The following is a 19,281-nucleotide window of genomic DNA, read 5'->3' on the forward strand; positions in this document are numbered from 1 at the left end:
ACTCATACCCTAATAACAGTGCTGTGCAATTTGCTCTAAAGCCACAGTCCTGGGAGAAGCCACGCAAACTTCAGCTCCATCCATAAATCACTTTGAAAAAACCCAAACTCGTGTTTGGGAACAACCTTATATCATCGAAATGTCGCTGAGACCTTGGTGGAGGGTGCAGAAAATGATGTAACTTGGCAAGCTCCATCCCTTTCCGCTGACAATCTGTTTTCTCATATGTTTAATATAAAGAACATGGGAAATGTCCAAATCCCTTTTCTCTGCTCAGCATGATTCACTACCTCTGCTCCTGCCCGCGGCGTGACCCTTGCTGGCTGTCGGTCGCATTTCTAGAGCGAGGAGCAGCACCACGGGGGTGCCCTGGGCACTGCCGACCGGGGAGAGCACGGCACAGCCCGACCGAAACATGAGGCAGAGGGTGGGGATGAGGTGCGGCTGCGAAACATGGCCAGAAGGGATCACGGCCACACTGGGGCTGGCAAAGCAGGTAGCTGCCATGGGAGCACTGGCCCCGGACACCTCCACGTGCTCCGTGCCAGTGCCCCGTGTGCCACTGCGCCTTCTGAGCCACCTCCGCTAACGAGGAGCTATAATTAGCCAGCAGCAATCCCACTGCTGTGTCAGCAATCCCTGTGCACGGTGAAAACCCAGTGTCCCTCATGTTCCTGTCATGGCCCTGCTCCTCGAGGATGCCTGAGCTTCTGCACCAGACACCAGCTTCGCCCCCTGCTCCACAGGTCAGCGCCGTGATGCTCTCCGCTCCTGGCCTCCAGCAGCTTGCGGGCAGCCCCCCGGCTCCTGGAGAAGTGCCTGCATGGCTGCTTGGCCAGCAGTCCCCTCCTGGAGCACTGCTCTGTGTGTCCAGCCTCGTCCCACCCTCTGGATTCCTGCAGGAGGCCGTCCCGCAGCAGGCACACACAGCACACCCTGCCCTCTGCTAAGGCACACTGGCTCCAAGCTCAGCCTTTGCTTAAGAGCGTTGCTGGCCCTGTCTTTGCAGGTTCAGTTATTGATCTCCTTAAGGCTTCCAGTAGGGAAAGAAAAGGCAGAGAGCTCTTAAGCTTTTTTATCTTTCCCTGAGAACATTTCCATTAGGATTAGCAAATCTGGCCAGGCTATCTCAGACACTCAAACTCGGCTCAGCTGGAAAGTCATTAAGGCATCCTGAGTTCATGATCTGATTCACCCTGGATTAAAACAAAAACGGAGGTTCATCCTCGGCAGGATACATGTTAAATTCAATCAGTGTACTTAAGTACCACCCCGAGCTGATATCTGATCCCACTCAGCACAGCACCTGCTCAAACACGAACCAATTCCCAGCCGTCCCATCCCTCAGGGCTAGAATCTCCTGCGATGCCTGAAAACGTCTCCAACCCACCCCTCCTCTAGCTCAGTCCGGCTGCGTTGCATGTGGCGACCCGGGGAACAAAGCAAGCGGCAGCAGATGGGGTTGAGGAGAGGCCCCAGGCTGGGGCTGCGTGCTACCAGCAGCTTTTAGGGCAGAAAGCTGGGGCTGACTTTTCCTCAAGACACGTGTGCTCCGGCTGACGGCAGAGCTGAGTTACGGACCCCAGCAGGACGGCACAGCGACGTGCAATTAGTGCCAACCCCATTACCCCTGCACCTCACACCCCACGTGCCACAGCGCCTTCGCCCCTCACTCTGCGAGCCCTGGCAGAGCTGTGACCGGCCCACGGGACACGCAGCAGCCGGCTCCCCCCAGCTGGGATCCCCTGGGTGCAGCACCGGGGCTGGTCCTGCAGCACAGCACAGCACAGCACCAGCAGCCAGGAGCCTGCGGGTCCGTGCGGGCATCGGTCAGAGCAGAGCCCTTCACCTCCCGCTGAGGCTGCTCAATGTCTGTGTGTGTGAACAGAACCCCCTCCGGATCACCCAGTGGGGATTTTGCCTGGTGCACGTTTCTCAGCCGGCACAGGGAGCACGAAGTAAACCCTCAAGCACAGCTGGAACGAATCCACAGCTCCAGGGCTGCACACAACGGAGGGGACAGCAGCGCCCAGCTCCCACACCGGGAACGCTGCCAACAGCTGAGCCTGGCCTGGCTGCTGCTTGCAGGACCTGAAGGTCTTTTCTGGGAGAGACAAAGTCCCAAAGCCTCCATCAGCTCTGGGAGAGACCAAAACATCTGCACAGCGCACCACGGGACTACAGGCATCCCTGCCCATGACAGGGGGGTGGGACCAGATGATCTTTAAGGCCCCTTCCATCCCAAGCTGTTCTGTGATTCTCTCTGCATGCTTGCAAGCCTAGGTCATCATGAGAGGTCCCCCTCAGGCTTCTCTGAGTGAACACCTCTTCAATACAAGGTGCACTGCAGCTGGAAGCAGCACCTACTCGTTACTTGACTGCCAAGACAAGCCAGGGGTCAGATACTGAAGGACCCACAGCTGCACCATCTGTGGTCGATGTGATGGGATGCCCGTCTCTCCAATGTGCTGGTCATCTTTGGCACTTCCCAAAAGATTTCTCACACTCACTGCAAGTAATGGTAGAGCAGGCGGACTGCTCTGCTTGTACCGCATGCCAGTGGGATTCCCTGGATGCTAGCTTGGGTATTTTGTGGAAAACATGGGTGGAGAGCAAAGAGGGAAGGTAGACAGAGGGATGCAAGGCAACCACACTGCTCAGAGCCAGGCCCCAGGCAGTGCCAGCCACCTGGCTGCACGCTGACCCCCATCAGGCTAACACAATGCCCAAGTGCAGCCGAAAACAGACTCATCCCGGGTCCACCTAGCACAGGAGGTGTCACCTCTGCTGGGGCAGAGCAGCATTATTCACAGCCCAAACCTCCGAACCCCAGCACGCAAGCTGACATGCCAAACTCCAGTCAGAGCACCTGAACAGGAACAGCTGGGCAAACACACCTCCAACAGGTATTTTGTGCATCTATTTATGGATTAGGCACTCGTTATCAGGAACTTGGCTCTGACAGCCTTGTGACTGTCTGTGAGAACAAGGAAACCACAGCGGTGCTGTACACCGTGTTCAGACTGGCCTACAAGTCTCAGATTAAATTCCCCTGCAGGGATTACAGCAGGAAGGCTGTTTCTCCCCAGACTTTGTTCCGACGGCTGATCTGAGCTGAAGAGAAAATACGAAGGCCGCTCGCTGCCCATCCCCTCCTCCCCACGTCGTGCCCTGGGCACGCGGCCGTACCTGTACACCGGCTGCATCTCCCTCGCGATGCCGATGACGGCTCCTTCCTTGAAGCTGTCGAACTCCTCAAACAGGTCTCGGATGTTGGCCTTGTACTTCAGGTCCAGGTCTACCTGGATGATCTGCGTTATTTCTGGAAGCACGAGGAGGAAAAATGAGTAAGGCACGACAAAATCTTCACCAGCGATTACCAACAGCAAGGCGAGGAGTTACACCCACCGTGGGCCTGGTGGGGTCAGCCCAGGGGGCAAGACTCAGCTGATTCAGGGCAAAAGCAGCCCCGCTGCTGCCTCCATCCAAAGCTGCCAACCTTCACCCATCACGGCAGCGCGCACCGGTTTGTATTTTAGGTATGACTGAGTTATGAAACCACTTCTGGTAGCGTTCTGTTTCTATCAACCCCCTCCTTTCTTCCAGAAAAATGGTTTTGCACACAACTGAAAAAAGCAAGAAGCAGCTTCAACGCAGGCTCCCAGCGGGTATTTGGGTATTTCCTCCCTTTCTGGAGGTGCCTCTGCGCTCACCTCACCCTCCGTGCTTCGAGAAGCTCTACAACCTCACCAAGTGCTCCCCACCTCCAGCCCACGCAGCCAGCCCTGCCTGGAGGTACGAGACCAAATCCCACTGCCAACACCGTCAGTGATTCAGGAAGGCACACAGCACCTCACAACACCTGCACAGGCTCATGAGCTGCCCGGGGCCTGACACGGGCTTCCCCATCACCTGTGTGCTGTGAGAAACGGGACCCCACTTAGTCAGTGAAGTACCCTGGCCAGCCAAGCTCAGCGCTGCCTGGGGGCCGCGAGGTGTGCACAGCACCTTGAGCTGTCCCACGGCCACCGCGTCAGGTAAGGCCACAGCTATTTCTGTGCTACGAAAGCCAAGAGCACGTTGGCCGGGCTGCTCAGCGCTAACTGGATTAAAAAGACAGCATCAACCTGTGTCAGCCTCCAGAGCAACTGCTGGGACTGGAGGCCCAGAGACGATGACGAGCAGGCAGACACAGCGATGTGCCAGCACAGGAACCAGACCGTTCCCTTCCAGGTGCATCCAGCACTGGGTGTTTGTTTCCACCAGCCACTGGGCTGTGCAGCGGCTCCCAACTTTTTGCAAATCCTGCCTTAATCCCGGGCTCTCAGCACTTGGCCATATCTAACACGCTGTCCTCGGTTAAGAAGCAAAAAGCCCCGTGATGTTCGGCAAGAAATATACTGCTTAGTCAGTGAAGTACCCGAGCAGGAAGATAAATCACCCAGACGCAGCACCTGAGCTACCAGCCCAGCTGTATCCCAATTTATTTTCTTACCGTTCATCACTCTCTGCCTGCTGCAGGGGCAGGCTGCCTGCAGAACGGCAGTCCCCAGGCCCACCTGGTATTTACCACCACCCTAATCCTCTGTTTGCAAAGATTTAAAAGCCAGGCCGAGTAATTCACTACAGGCTAAAGTGGGTCTTGACCTGAAAGCAATTTCCCTCAGCCTTCCTAACGGCCTCGGAAATTGCTAGCACAATTCAGGCAGCTGAATAGGCTGGGCAGAGAATTTCTGAATTGGGGAATGAGATGTGTGTCCCAAACACCCAAACCTAAGTTCCCATTAAAGCTCTTCCGAAGCTAAGCCTGAACCTCGCGAGCAGCACAAAACCCCAGATCCCTGACGCTGCTGCCCTTGAGGACAGCCAGCAGGCAGACATCCCAAAGGAGAAAGTCATCCCCCAGTGCAATGCGAGGAGGCACAGCCCCAAAACAAGCTCAGGCGGCACCAGGGAGGGGAGCCCGAAGTGTTAGAGGTGCTGCAGAGCTGGGGAGAGGCCTGGGGTCCCTGTCCTGCTCTGGGCAGCAGCCGGGGACCGCTCCAGCACAGCTCAGCCCGGCGCAGCAGCCTTCAGCTGGCTCATCAGGTTTCAATTAAATCAACCGCAAGGCACGTCATCTGATTGTTCTCTGCAATTACAGATGAGCACTAACTGCAATTAATCACAACTGCGGATGGAAGCGGAGCTGGGGGGGCAGCTCCCACTCCCCCTCTCCCCCGTTTTCCCAGCCCTGCCCGCCCTGGCACCAGCACCCCCAGGGAAACACTACCCAGCCAGACCCAGAGAGCACGAAGTACTTCTCCCTCTTTTTATTTGTATTTTTTTGAAGCAAGCATTAACGACAGCAGTGGGACAGAACCGAGCACAGGTCCTGGTGCTGAGCGCTGCTTTTCCAGCTGCAGCTGGCAGGGCCGGACCCACGGCCGGGGCGATTTCTCTGCCATCGCTGTCCGCGGCTGGCAGGGGGCCAGGCGCTAATATTTCTGATTTATCCTCGTGTTTTGTCCTCTCGCCGAGCACTTTGCCCTGACTGCTGCGTGGGGGTGGACGGATCACATGCTCTTCTTCGCTTTCTGGCACAAACTGCTTGGAGGGGCCCAGCTGGAAGCGTGCAGAAATCCTGACAGTATTTTGCTCGGAAAGCGCGTTTTCTAACTTTGCTGTGATATATTTTACCCTCTGCTCCACTCAACTCTGGCTCTCCCAGCCACTGCACATAAAGAGGAGTTAAGCCACTCGAAGCAGAGAAGATCTCCATTAGCAGTGACAGTTTTATGACACAGGCTGGCCCCACTTAAAGCTTGTAATTTTTTACTGCAGCCTCGTAACAGCAACCCCAGCAGGGCTGCAGCCCGGGCTTGGCGCTGCTCGAGGCTTGCTCAGCCTCCCCCCAAGCTGCGGCCCTGCAGACTGGGACACATCCTCACCACAGCGCCGATGCTGCTCAGGGCTCGAAGCCTGACTTTGCCACGCTGACTCGAACCTTCCAGCTCAAATCCTCCCTCCAGAGGTGGACGAAGGGCTTCAGGAATGCCTGGTCCTGCCGGGAGCTCCTGCTCTCTGCTACGCAGATTTGAAAGCCAGCAGCAGCACCCAGGACACCTCCTGGCTGTCAGGAGAGGGGGAACCATCCTTGTGCCGAAGCAGGACTCGGGAGAGATGCTGGCACGGACCCTCTTGTGCAGGCACTCCCCCTTTCTGAGCCTTGCTCAGGATGCAGGAGGTCACTCCCACGTGTCCTGGTATCCCAAGTCCTCCTCCAGCACCCAGCAGAGCTCTGCAGGCAGGACAGGCCCTTGGGGTGCGTGCCCGCCCAGGGGCACGGCGTGTTGCTCAGCTGCCCAGAGCACTGCCCAGAGCACCTCTGGCAGGAGGCAGCTTCTGGAATGAGTCTGACCCAACGCACCCCCTAAGAGCCAAGCGCTCTGCGAGAAGGGGTGTGCAGGAGGAGGAGGTGCTTTGGCCAACCCAGCTGGAGCTCTGAGGATGCTCCTTAGCTTTGTCAGCCCAGCCACACGCTGCACCCAGGGGCAAACACCCCCCTGGGCTACCAGCCCTGCCAGGAGCCCTGCAGTGCTGCCCCAGCCCCTCCTGCCCTGCAGTCACTGCTCAGAGCAGCCTGCGGGCACCTGGAGCTGCACAGCCCCGAGCCTGCCCTTAGCTAGGACTGCTTTGCCGCAGTCTAAGCTTTACCTGGATTTAAAACTACAGAAAAGGGGATGGATGGAAGGTCAGGACGCCAAGAGGAGAGGCAGGAAGAGGAGCCTGGGGTAGGTGCCACGCAGAAAAGCCCGGGGGCCCGATTCCCTCGGCTGCTCTGGGAACAGCAGCAGCCCCCTGGCTCCAAACCCTCCTCCTGCAGGCAAAGCGAGCCAGACCTGGGTCAGCGGCACACCTCCACTATGTGGCTCTGCAGGGAGGGGAAACGAGTGACAGTAATAACGACTTGTGGCAGGTAACAACTGACGGGAAGGAGAGCTGCTGTCACAACGCAGAGCCCTGAAGCTGTCCAGTAGATGCCGTGGGCTTAATTGCTGTTAATTGAGCAGTGCTTTGAATAGCGCTAGACTAGAAGATGCAAGAAGATTGAAGAGTCCTGCAGCAGCTCTCCAGCTGATGGATGGGCTCTCTGCACAAGCTCAGCTCCCTCATCGGAGCAAAATCCCTGCCTGCAGCAGGTCTGGCAGCAGAGCTGCTGCACTGTCCAGGCCTTTCCAGGAGGACAAGGGAGTTCCAGGGGTGCTGCTGCTCGGCGTAAAGCTGCTGTGACCCAGGCCCTGCAAGCTGAGAGCCTCCCAGCAGCGCTCTGCTACAGCCACTGCTGTGGTCTCCCTCACCTCTGTCCTGTGGAGATGTGCTGGGGGAAGCAGGGAGGGCAGGAGGGGCACAGCCACGGCCATGCCGCAGCCATGCAGCACCAGGATCTCACACATGGCCCTTAAGTAGATGTCTGCTTCTCATGGGAGATGGTTGGGGTTTGGCTCTGCTCCCACCACCTTATACAACTCTCTCCACCTGTTTCAACTAACTTGTTTGTAAGGACCTAACCACTCCGGGCCGCTGAGCTGACACAGAGACACCCCTCTGACACATCTTGGACGGGGTCCTGCTCCTCCCAGAGGCAAACGCTCTCCGTGCTCCATCACCGCCGTGTGCCGGAGCAGCTCTGGATCCCCGCAGAGCCTGTTTTCCCTGAGAAATTTGTTTGGGCTTGAGTTTTATTATTCATAACCCCACCTGCTCACAGACAAGCTCCCTGCTTCACCAGACGGTGGATGCTGATCTTCAGTGATTCACTGGCCAGGCTCCCAGCGGGACGATCCCCACCTGCGTGTCTGTGCGGCGATGGCACAGCCAGGGGCCCGATGGTGACAGGCTCACCACCCTCACACACCCAGCCAGCACTGCTGCCTGCACCCCCACAGCCTGCTCCTGGAGCCGGCACAGCGCCCACATCACGAAGGGGATCCTCACCTCCCCCGGGAAGAGGAGCTGTGAGCCCCCAGACAGCCTCCTGAGGCTGCTCAGCGCCCAGAGACCCGCGTGGCTCTGACCTCGCCTGCACCGCGCAGCTCCGCACAGCCGCTGGTGCTGGCTGTGAAAGGAGGATCCTCTGCCTGCTGGCTGCGAGGTGTGCGGCCAAGAAAAACACGGCTCCCACAGCCGCTGCCAAGGTTGGGCATGGGCTCGGCTTCCCCGAGAGCCTCCCGCTGCAGCTGCGGCAGGGCACGAGGGCGGCCGCGGTGCCAGGCGGAGATGGCTCAGCCGCGGCCGGCCCGCTGCCACGACCACGCTCCGCTCTTCTGCCTGCCCTTTGTTAGAGGCTTCCTTTGTTTTGCTCGCCCCCACGCTCCTGGCTGCTCCCGGCAGCTTTCCCTTTGCTGTCACGGAGCTCTGAGCGGCTTCCTGTTTTGTTGTGCGCTCCCCTCTCCAGGCCTCGTTTTCCCCTCCGCTCCCGGCACTAATCACCGCTGCCCGTGCCATGGCCGCAGGAAGGCAACGAGGCCAGGGCAGTGCCGATGTGACACGCGCCACAGAGCCCATTGCCAGCACGTTTTGGGATAAGGGGGAAGCCCCCTCCTAGCACTTTCTTGTCTTTCTCCATAAGCTGCACCATGGACCACTTGCCTGGTGCAGGGCAGTGTTTCTGTCCTTGCTCCCGTGTCCCCGGCTGGCTCCTGGCCCAGGATAACTCGCACATCCCCCAGATCTTAAGCGACCCCACAGCAGACAACGCTGAGCGCTCAGCAGCTTTCAGGGTGAGGCTCCAGGCACCGCTCGCTGTGTATTTAATATACGGTGTCACCGGAGGAGGAGTGTGAAGACACTTTTTGGATGCCGGAGTTGGAGCAGCAGGACACCTTATAATCAGACAAAATAAGGTTTAATTCCAGGTTGCCATAAGACACAAAGCAGCGTGGATGGAAAGCTGTAAAGTAATGAGCGGGTGAGACAGAAAAGGAAACCGAAAAGAGATACAAGAAAATAAATGCAGCAAGGTAAATCATCTCTCATCTTGACGGTGGGGGAAGGAGCTGCACAGCTGTAGGCAGATTTTGTCCTTGGTTCTTCTTGCTGAACTCTAACAAGCCACGGCCCAGCCACCAGCTCCCACCACCCCGGCTGAGCTGGAAGCAGGGCTGGGGTTTTAGCACGGGCTGAAATCCAGCAGCTCCCACGCTGCTTCCCCTATGTATTGGCAGAGGGGGGCTGGCTAGGGATGGAGAAGGGTCTCCCCTCCCTCAGGACAACCAGGAGAAGGCTCCCATCACCCAGCCCCGCCAGGCGGGTGCCTACCGAGCCCACTGCCCCGACAGGCAGGGACGAGACCCGGGTGCTCTGCGGGAGGCGGAATCACCCCGTGTGCCTGCCCCGGGCTGACAGATCTAGGACAGCCCAAATAACTGATGCCGATATTAAGGCGAGGGGCAGCCAATGGAAATAATGAGGAGCGACGCCCCCGGGGGGCTGTGGGTCACGCTGGACCAAGCGGGATGGTGCTGCAGGGAACGGGGCCGCCGCGGTGCCGCAGCTCCCTGGGGGTGGCCCCAAGCCGCCTCTCCCACCACCGCACCACCATCACAGCTGGGCAGCTCCAGCAGTGCCAAACGCCCCGTGAAACTCAGAGCAGATGGGCTCCTGGCCACAGGGACACATTGTGCAGGCAGCTGGGTGAGCATTTCACTTCTCCAGGTGGGGACCTTCCTACCACGCTGCAGCCTCCGGCACTTATCTGGGTGTGTGGAGAGGCTTTCTGCTGCCTGCTCCCCCAGAGCAGCATGAAAACAAGGCACAAAGCACAACGGGATTACCCCAACGAGGAACAATGGCTGGCACCGCTGTCCTATTGCTTGTCAAACCCTTACTTCAGTCTCTTCTCCGTGCTAGCTCGCCACCAGCGAGTTCGGCTCAGGAGTCGGCTGGGGAAGGAATCTGGCTCTGCTCACACAGCCGAGACGTGAAGCAGGGAGGGAGGGCATGAGAGCACACCAGAAACAATCAACACTCCCTCCATCCCTGTACAAATGGGAACGCTTTGCCAGAAAATAAACCCTCCTGCTACTGCAACATCTCCTGGGAACTGCGGTTTGAGAGCACGGGGCTCTGGAGCCGTCTCCCATGGCTCCACCGCAGCCCCACATTTTCTGTGCCTCTTCACGACATCCCCGCTCCGAGAGCACGATCAGGCCTGCAGCATCTGGGACGCAGGCGCTCTCCAAACCTGCTGCATCTCCACGTGCCCCCGACACGCTGCGGCTCAGTGAAGATGGCAATGCTCAGCCAGCAGCAAAAGGTCAGGACTGCTGCACTCTGGAATCGCTCGTTTATTAACGCGGAGCACTCACTGAATGATGCAGGTAGCTGGGCTGCGTACAAGGCACTGCTGTGCAGCTGGCAAGGAAGAGGAGGAGGTTGTGCTCCCCTCTGCCAGGACCCACGGGACAGACCTCTGATGCCCGTTCAGCATGTAGGACAGGATTAATGCACCGTAACTCGCTGCCAGCAGGTGCTTTACCAAGGATCCATCATCTGCAGGGACTCACCTGGCATCCCAGGGGCACACAGAGGTGTACACAGGCCTGGGCAACCCTGCAGTGCAGCTGCAGAGGCAAACCCCCAGACACGCACGTATGGCTCTGCTTTACAAGGGCAATATGTAACACTCCCAGGATGCTGCACGCCTGCTTTCACAGGCTCGCATTAACAGAAGACAATGACTTGTGAAGATGCTGTTCCAGCTAACAGGCTATTTATTTCCTGATGCTTCAGCTTAGTGCTTTCTCCCGGCCCCCACATCAGAGGATGGTTGGGTGAAGCCTTGCCAGGCCAGGCCAGCTTCGTGTTGTTCCTCTGGGCACCAAAACGCATTCGAAGGCACCAAGATGTCTTTCCCTGCAGAAGCTGGGCCAGACGATGCAGCACAGCTCGGTGCAGCGTGTCTCCACCCTGCCCTTTGCCCTGCCTGCAGCTCGGCTCTGTGGGAACGGCGCAAGCCGGGGCTCACAAAGGCTGCTGTGTCCAGGCTGGGACTCCCAGAGCGCTCACAGGACCGATAGCAGTTTCGTGGGAGATCATCCCCTCAATCGAGCCGGAGCCAGCAGCTGGAGCCTGTTCCAAGCTGTGCCGATTCCCAGGCGGTTTGTGGCTTTGTCATTAACAGGCTTTTGGACAAACATCGCTGCAATCTGGTCTGTGCTTCATAACCAGTCCGACCGTAGATAACGAGCTGGAGAAGTTACCAGAGCCAGGGTTTGAGGCCAGGGAGAGCACTGATCTTCCAGTTTGATCCCAGCGTGTCCCAGGCCTCTAACTCTCACCGCTGTCTGGGCACCCGCTGCAAATCTGCTGGTGCTGCTCTCTGCTGGGGGCCACTTCCCCCCACACCGTGCTGCTTGCTCACCTGCACCAACTGCCTTCAGGTCCCCCCGAGGTATGCAGGCGATGGTTATCTGCTGTACAACAGCCTTCAGTGGTTTTCTTCCATGCCAGCCCCTCCGTATGGCTGGATAAATTTTAGCTCTGCTGCAAGGAGCTCCACAGATCGCTACAGCAGGGTGAATGACCACCTCTGCTCCCAATTCTGCTTGCTTTACATCTGCCTCCTGCTAACTGTGATGCCCGCTGGCTCTTGTACAAGCCTGCCTCCTGCAGCTCGTGGCTTTGTGGACCCAACCATGACCCCCTCATGGGTCATGCTCATCTGCAGACGGAGGGTCCCCATCCGTCGGGGCTGTCCTGTGCAGAAGGCGCTGCTCTTCTCTGAGCCCCTCCCAGCTCTTTCCAACACGCTACGTTGTGTGCCCTAAATTTAGGAGGTGCATAATGACCGCTTTGTTCTCCCCTAGCAGTTCTCCATCATTTAGCCGTATGAAAACTGACCCACCTCTCCCACTGCTCTTAGTTTCCTCCTGAGCCTTTGATGCACAAGCTCACCCAAAGCCCCTGGAAATCGAGCTCCTGAATTGGCAGCCAGCAAGCACCTGGTTGTGTCCTCTCTGTGGAGCACCGCCCAGCTCCTACTTCTCTTATCCATCATGTTTCTTAAGTAAGCACTGCAACCAGTGATTTTAATGATTCAGTCAGGTGTATCACCCCCCCAGCTTCAATTATGTCAAGGATTTCTCACCATGTATTTTCTCTCAAGAGTTTGCCAACACAGCCAGCCTCATACCCAGATTCCTAATGCTGGAATGAATGAAATGGGGGATTCACTCTCATCCCCTTCTTGGAGCCATGCTTTCAAAGTATTGAAAGCAGAGTGAGTTGAACTATGCTTGCCCCTCCCTGGCTGGCAGCAAGACAGCCCTGCCATGGCTCCCACACCTGACATCTGCATTTGGGACCTTCCACGTTCACACGGGTCATCCCTAGGATGCAGCAGACATCAAAGCAGTAAGGAGGCTGGGCACAAGCAGGAAGGAACTATCCTGTTGAGCTGCTTTCCTGGAGATCTCCAAGCCTGATTATATATATATGTGCCTGTAAGAGATCCTGTTAACTGAATCAAACAGCGCGTTCACATCCCACCCTGCTCTGCACTCCTCCCTCCCCTGCCCCGTGAGGACGCAGAGCCTCATTAGTGCAAACGAGGACCCACCCTGTGTGGCACTGCTCTTCCTGCAGAAATCCCAGCTGCAGTTCTGCTCAGCTGCATCCCATCGGCTTTGGAGAAGCAGAACCACCTCCCTGCCCCTGCCCACCCAGAGCAGCAGCAGGATTAATGAGTCAGCGCTTCAGGGTGTCAGGACCATGCTCCAGGGCTAAGCTCCTGCACTACAGGAATTGTGAAGCCCAGGGGCCCTTTCTGCCCTGTGCTCACCTCTCATCCTTGGTCAGAGCTGCTGCCTTCACGCTGGGCTGCTCAGAGGGAGAGAAACTCTGAGAGCCTCCCCTCAGCCTGCAGGTGTGGGGAGGAGGACACTTACACAGAGATGATGCTAAGCCCCTCAGGAAGGCCGCCAGCTGTTCATACAGCTAGCAAACCCTGCTGCTGCCTCCACTTTGTCACATGCCATCGTCAGTCAAGCTCTGCTACATACCCTGACTCCACATGACACGTTACCTCCCAGCCAGGTCTCAGAGATTCCCCTGCAGATAACAAGGCCCAGCACCTCTGGTCCAGCCAGCAGAGACAGCCAGGAAGCTGCTCCACTGAGAATCTCTGCCAGCCTCAGACAAACGTTACCTGGGCTTTGCTTTTCCATCCTGTCCTGTTCCCCAGGTACTTTCCCTGTGCTCCTTCCCCTCCTGCCCAACACGGCCATCATGCAGCACTCAGCAAAACCAGGGCAGGCAAACAAGCCCAGCAGCTCCCACCACTGCATCACCCTCCTGGCTCCCAGAGCAGCTGCTGCCCGCAGTTCCCATTTGTTACTTGGGCATCCCAGCGAAGCTGTGGAGTGCTTGCAGCTCCCTGGAGAAAGCCTTCGATGAAACCAACACCCCACGGGAAACCTGTACAGGGACACACTGACTGCAGTGCTAATGCCAGTTCTTCCACGGAGAAATGCTGCATCTTGTCAAGGAGGCACGCTGCCAGGTACCTGTGCCTAAAAAAAACCACCACAGCAAATTGCTATAGCCAGGCCACGAGACAGCAGTCCCGAGCAGCAGGCCCTACGTGATCATTCATGAAGGAAAGCTTATTTCTCACTGGGGGCAGCAGGGAGGAAGGCTCGTGGGTTACACCATGAAAGAGCTGAGCAGGCAGAGGGAATTCAACACCAGGGAGAAGCAGCAGGCTGTGCCCACAAAAATCACAACGCGTACGTGCTGCCTGGGCTCTCACTGCTCTCCCCAGACATTCTCCCCCAGCCACACAGCACTTACACACGGGCTGATCTCACCCGACACATAAAACTGCGGTGGGGCTGCAGTGGGACAGAGAAATGGAAGGCAGAGCAGCTCTGTCTCACACACAGCCAGGCCACGAGTTGCAGGGGGGCTGAGCAGGGAAGCTGCAGGCTGCTCCATCAGCTCGCCCCCAGAGCTTCCAGCCTGGCGCCAGGGGCTGGGGTCTGCTCTGGGGCTCACCAAGGCCGAGCCCTGGGGTTAGGATTAGGAGGGACACCAAGCCTAGATCTTCCGCTTGAGCTGAGCTACAAAGGGCTGCTAAACTGCGGGTTGCTCAACTAATTGTCGCTGAAAACTTCCTTACAAGGGCCAGGGACGGGGGAGCTTGGCCTGAGGCTCACCAGGGCCACGCTTGGGGTTAATGCAGAGACAATGCCCAGAGCTCCTAACGAAGGCGCTGCCAAAGGAAGTTGTGGGCTGTCAAAAGATTTCTCCGTAATTAGACCAGGACTTGCAAGAGCAGTAAGCTTTCCCAGAACAATCTTTCTGACAGCCCAGACCTCTGTTTGTCAGCCCGTCTGACTGCAGCCCCTGGTGCCCTCAGCCCTCGCCCTACCCCGAGCCCCTTTCCAAAGCCTGGGGGGGCCCTGCCCCTGTCTGCCCTCAGCCCAAGCCCCCTGCCCGGGGAGCACCTTCTGAGGAGCCCTCAGCTCCCCAGGGGCCCTGCCCCAGCTCCTGAGGGCCCTAGCCTTCCTCTGCCCCAAATTTAGGCCTGGGCAGGCTGCCTGGTGAGCTCTGAGGCCACGACCTTGCCACCACCTGCACGTTGCAGCCATGCCTCCCGGGCGTTACTGCTTCATGTGTCCCTGCTGGGGATTGCAAATGCTTGCTGGGTCCTGTGCTACAACGCTGAAATGACAAGAGATGAGGGGGATTAAAGCCAACCAGCAGGATGCGTACTGGAAGTACAGTAAGAGGCCCCAGCCGCTGCCCTTTTTCCTTCTCACCCAGACACAGCACTCCTCCCAGGCCTGAATCCCCACGGATCCCAGGATCATTTAATTCCGGCATCATCCTCATCTTGGCAACCCCTCCTAAGCCTGAACCCCTGAACCCTGCTCGTCCTCTCCGTGTGACTTTCCCATCATTTCTCCCTTGCAAAACCACTGGAAGGCACCAAGCCTCCCCCAGCTCCCCGGGCCCAGCCGCACCGCCCTGAGCCAGGATTGAGGCGGCTGAGGCCCAGCCGGGAGTTACGCCGTCTGCACTGCTGCACGCCGCATACCAGCTCCCCAGCTGGCTTAAATCAGGTTAACTCCACTGCTGTCAGACATTTAAGGCAAGAGAGTTACATGATTTACAGCAGCTGAGCTGTTGTATTATAGCTTGGCAGCTGTAGGTTTTAGATACAAAGTTCTGCGGGCAAAGATCCCATGCGGCAGTGAAAAACCCAACAGCTGAGTGGCAAAAAACCATTTATTTTCCTTGCAATACGCACGCAGTCATGCAGATGTTCCACTAAAACCCTTACAAAAAACTGCTGCTCAGTTTTTGAGAGCCATCAATCTGCAAAGTCAGTGCATCACCACAGCCCTAAGGCTTCAAACAGATCACTAACTCGTGGTCATACAGGAACGCCAGGGCACTTTGAAAATGATAAAGAGGGGATCCTAAAGCTAGGGAACTTTAACACAAAGGGTGCTAGCACTGGAAAAGACTAGAGACAGACTGATACAAATGGAAACAAACATAAGAGAGAATTTAATATTCAAATCATGGCCTTCATTTCTGCTGGAGCATGTTCAAGCTTGCAATTAAATCCAGCTCCCACAAAAAAATGGTGCTAAAGCTATGGAGCCAGACACGCCTGCAAAGACGCAGTGTTCCTGGCAGGTGAAATGGCACAGAGAGGCACCAGGAAAAATGCTAATGCAGCATGAAAATGAAGCTTCAAACATTTCTTCTCCACCCTTAGTAAAGCAGCAGCTTCTTCCAGGCCATGGAGAGCGGCTTCTCAGAGAAACAGAGGCAGGGCCAGGGGAGCGGACAGGAGCACAGCACCGTTCCTACACCACTCACAAGATTTCAGGAGGGCAGCAGAGTGTGTAGCCCTGCCTCTCCCCACACAGAAAGCTCCTTTTGTACTTAAACAGGTGGGTAAAAGCACAAGTCCCCCAGCAGAAGCCCTGACCTTCACGCAGCTCACAGCCGGGGTGGCTGAGCTACAGCGGGGACCAAGAAGCAAGCACCAAACGCAGCTGGAGCAGAACCAGTATCACGGAGCAGCAAAGCAGCTGTCCTTGGTCAAAGAGCATACCATGTCCTTGCTTCAGCAGCCTGGTTCTTGCCAGCCCGCAACGTACGAGCCTGCTGCTCCTCGTCAGGTCCTCAATGTGCAGCTGGAAGGCAGGGAAGGGGCCCGCGAGCCTTGCCAGACCCATAAATCACTAGCGCTGCAGGCACCCGGCGCAGTACATCTGACCTCCCTTGCAAGGGAAATATAAATCAGCTTTACTAGCAGCTTCTGAAACAAAACCTAAACTCGTGAAACTGTAAAATGCCTCTTTAAACATCCTGCGCACCAAACAGACCATTGCAAGCCCTCATCAGACTGCCAGAGAGCGAGCAAGCTTTTCAAGAGACAACACTACTCACAGGTTGATGAACTGAGAAGACATTTCAGAAGGTGTGATCAGCTTCTTGCTGGAAGGCTGTACAATACGGATATCTTTAGCACACAGCAAAGCTACAGTAGAGGTATCAGGACACGAAAATTAGCATTAATACCGTCATTTGTATTCAACATACTTCAAAGCACTCACAATGCAGACATCGCCAGACAAAAAACTAGCGAAGTTCAACGAAGAGCTAAGTGCAGCACGTTCACTTAAGAGCCCCCGAGTAACAGAACTGCTGAGGCTGGAGGGGATCGCTGCAGCTTGTGCAGTCCTACCCCTGCCCACAGCAGGGACACCCAGAGCTGCTGCTCAGACATCACCCTCTTTGGCTCCAGGCCCTCTGAGGATGGAGACTCGGCAGCTCCCTGGGCCTATCCCAGCGCTTCACTATTGGAAAATTGTTTTTTCTTAGATTTAAGTGGAATTTCCCACGTTTCAGTTTGTCCCTGCTGCCCCATCTTGTCACGGGGCACCATGGAGAAAAGATTGCCTTTGGGCTCCCTGCTGCCCCCACCGGATGCTTACACACATGGATCTGATCAGCTCCCCCAAACCGGGCAGGAGCACAGCAGGGAAGGGTCCTCCCTGCCTAACAGGCCTGCTCGTACACCCCCCAGGGCTCTGCTCCCCAGCACATCTCCCATCTCAGTCCTTCTCCTCCTCCTGGCAGCACACCAGCTCTGGCCGTGGTCCCCAGCCCCAGGCTCCTCCATCGCTCCTATCCCTGCAGCTCACCGGGCTCTGAGCGATGGCCCCGCTGCCTCTGCAGGCTCCAGTAGGACGCATACCTCTTCTGCCCCTGTGTCTATCCAACAAAAGTGTGCTTATTAAGGTAAATAACGATTTTCTGATGTTCACCTCACTCCCTCTGCAGGACTTTCCCATGCAGCAGACAGGCAAGCCTCTCAGGGAAAGCAAGGCACCTCTCTTTTCCTGGAGAGCACTGAGGAGGCAACTGCTGGGCAGGCTGCAGGGCTGCAGGAACGCGGTGCCTGCCTGACACGTGGCTGCCGAGCCAGCACTTAGCTCGCAGCCCGACAAGAGAAGGGCCGTGCCTGAGCTTTGTGGCAGCAGGATTGCAGGCGATGTTATGCCTGGGCAGCCGCCAGCACACGCTGCCGCTCCGGCCGCAGAGGAAGCCGTGGGAGCCAGCTGAGCATGCCAAGGGAAGAGCTCTGTCACCAGCACACGGCAGCAGGAGCGGGCTGACACCGCACGCCCGGCTTCAGGAGCCTGCAGGGTAATGCAGCCAACACAGAGAGGGCCGGGGGCACAGGACAGCCGGCAGCCCTGCCGCAGAGCATGAGGCAAGGGGCTGGAGCTGCCCTCTGTGTGAGGGAAGTAGTGGTGGGCGTCCCGGCTCTGCAGGGCCAGGTCGGCCAGGGACTTGGTAAGGCAGCCAGGTGTGATCTGCTGCCTTCAGCAAGCGCTCACCAGGCGTTTGAGAAGCAGCTTCTAGATCCTAAAGATGTGGGACACGGATGCTCAAGAGGCTTTCCGGGTCTCCGGGGGAGAAGGGCATCCGTCTGCTTCTTGGAGCAGCCACAGCAGCTGCTTTAACAGCAGGGAGCAGCAGGGAGGCAGCTCAGAGCCCAGGAGCCCAGCAGCCCGTGCCCCCCGCCTGCCCCTCTCCCCCAGCCCAGCACAAGGCCAGAGGGCTGTGGGCTTCGCAGCAGGGCTGCCCCAAACCTCTGCCAGTGCCTCTCGAATGCGGGCTTGGCGCAGTGACCCTCCCCAAAAGGATGGCCTGGGAACACAGGAAGGAAAGCAGCGTCTGCTCCACTTCCTTCTTGTCTGGCAAGCAAACAGGGTTTATGAAACCACAGTGGCTCCAGGACATACCAGGGCCCCGAGCAGGCCCCACTGTTTTTAACTCTCTTGCAGAGGCCTTCCCAAATTGCCCTCTCTTGGAGAAGACCCTGCCCCGAGGCGGCCCAGAGGACCCTCAGCGAATGCACACAGGCCCAGGCACAAGGATGAGCCCTGCTCTGACAGGCAGAAGGGGCTGTATGTGCTGCACCTCCTGCTGTGTGTGGGGCAGAGGGGGCCCCTGCCCCCGATCCCACTGCATCCCAGGGGAGCCTGGGCTCAGCCTGTGCTGGGCTGACACATGGTGTTCGGTGCTTTGCCTGTAAGGGACTACACACCAACAGCAACGTGATCCCGGGCCATCAGCCTTACGGGAAAGCCTCTGACCTTTCTCCCAGCCCCGACCTCAGCGTAAGAAAAACAAGCCTGACCTACAAAACGAGAGGGACGCTGAGTGATCCAAGGCTACAGAGCACGTAGGTCCCAGCAGAAATACCCGCGCACAGGCGGGGAAGGAAAGCATGGCATGGACCGAGCCGAGCTCCCTTTGCCAGCTGCCTTGTTTCCTCGCAGATTTATTGTTGTTCCCTCACTAACAGCAGAGCGAAGACAATAAAGTTAAGTGATCGGTGGCTGCTACGCAGCCAAGCCTTCCAGGAGCTCAGCAAAGCCCCAGGAGAGGAAGGTGCGCTCGGTCACCGCACTGCTGACACCTGCTAGCGCAGTCACTGCGCCGCCAACACGTGGCACCTCTCTGCTGACACACCGAGGGGAAGGGAGGTTGGAAAACCACACATGATAAATACATATGGCCAGACCAGCTCCAGTTCTGCCTCCTCCCACATCTCAGGGAGCGAGGGAAGCAGCAGCCCGCTGTGCAGCAGCTGCCTTTCCTCATGGTGCCTGGGTCCATGAGCTCGCGTTGCGTTTCTCGTAGCACCAACCACTACCTACAGGCTGAAGAAAAAGCAAGCCCGTGGCTGCAGCTCAGCGGAGG

At 57.4% G+C, this 19,281-nt stretch overlaps 1 protein-coding gene and 1 long non-coding RNA gene across 3 annotated transcripts in view; both read right to left on the bottom strand.

Annotated features, from left to right (window-relative positions):
• Positions 1-19,281, bottom strand: part of XXYLT1 (xyloside xylosyltransferase 1) — a 37,293-nt gene that overhangs the window by 12,153 nt on the left and 5,859 nt on the right. For both annotated transcript variants that reach the window (XM_068692700.1, XM_068692701.1), the window contains exon 3: positions 3,190-3,322. In XM_068692700.1, coding sequence (XP_068548801.1) covers positions 3,190-3,322 — 133 coding nt within the window. The remainder of the gene's footprint in view (positions 1-3,189; positions 3,323-19,281) is intronic.
• Positions 8,632-19,280, bottom strand: LOC137861374 (uncharacterized). The gene is made up of 2 exons (XR_011099563.1): positions 16,453-19,280; positions 8,632-16,283 (listed from the first exon to the last, which is right to left on the bottom strand). It is a non-coding gene; the product is annotated as an uncharacterized lncRNA (long non-coding RNA).

This window comes from Anas acuta, chromosome 9 (genome assembly GCF_963932015.1).
Source record: "Anas acuta chromosome 9, bAnaAcu1.1, whole genome shotgun sequence".
Classification (NCBI taxonomy): domain Eukaryota; kingdom Metazoa; phylum Chordata; class Aves; order Anseriformes; family Anatidae; genus Anas; species Anas acuta.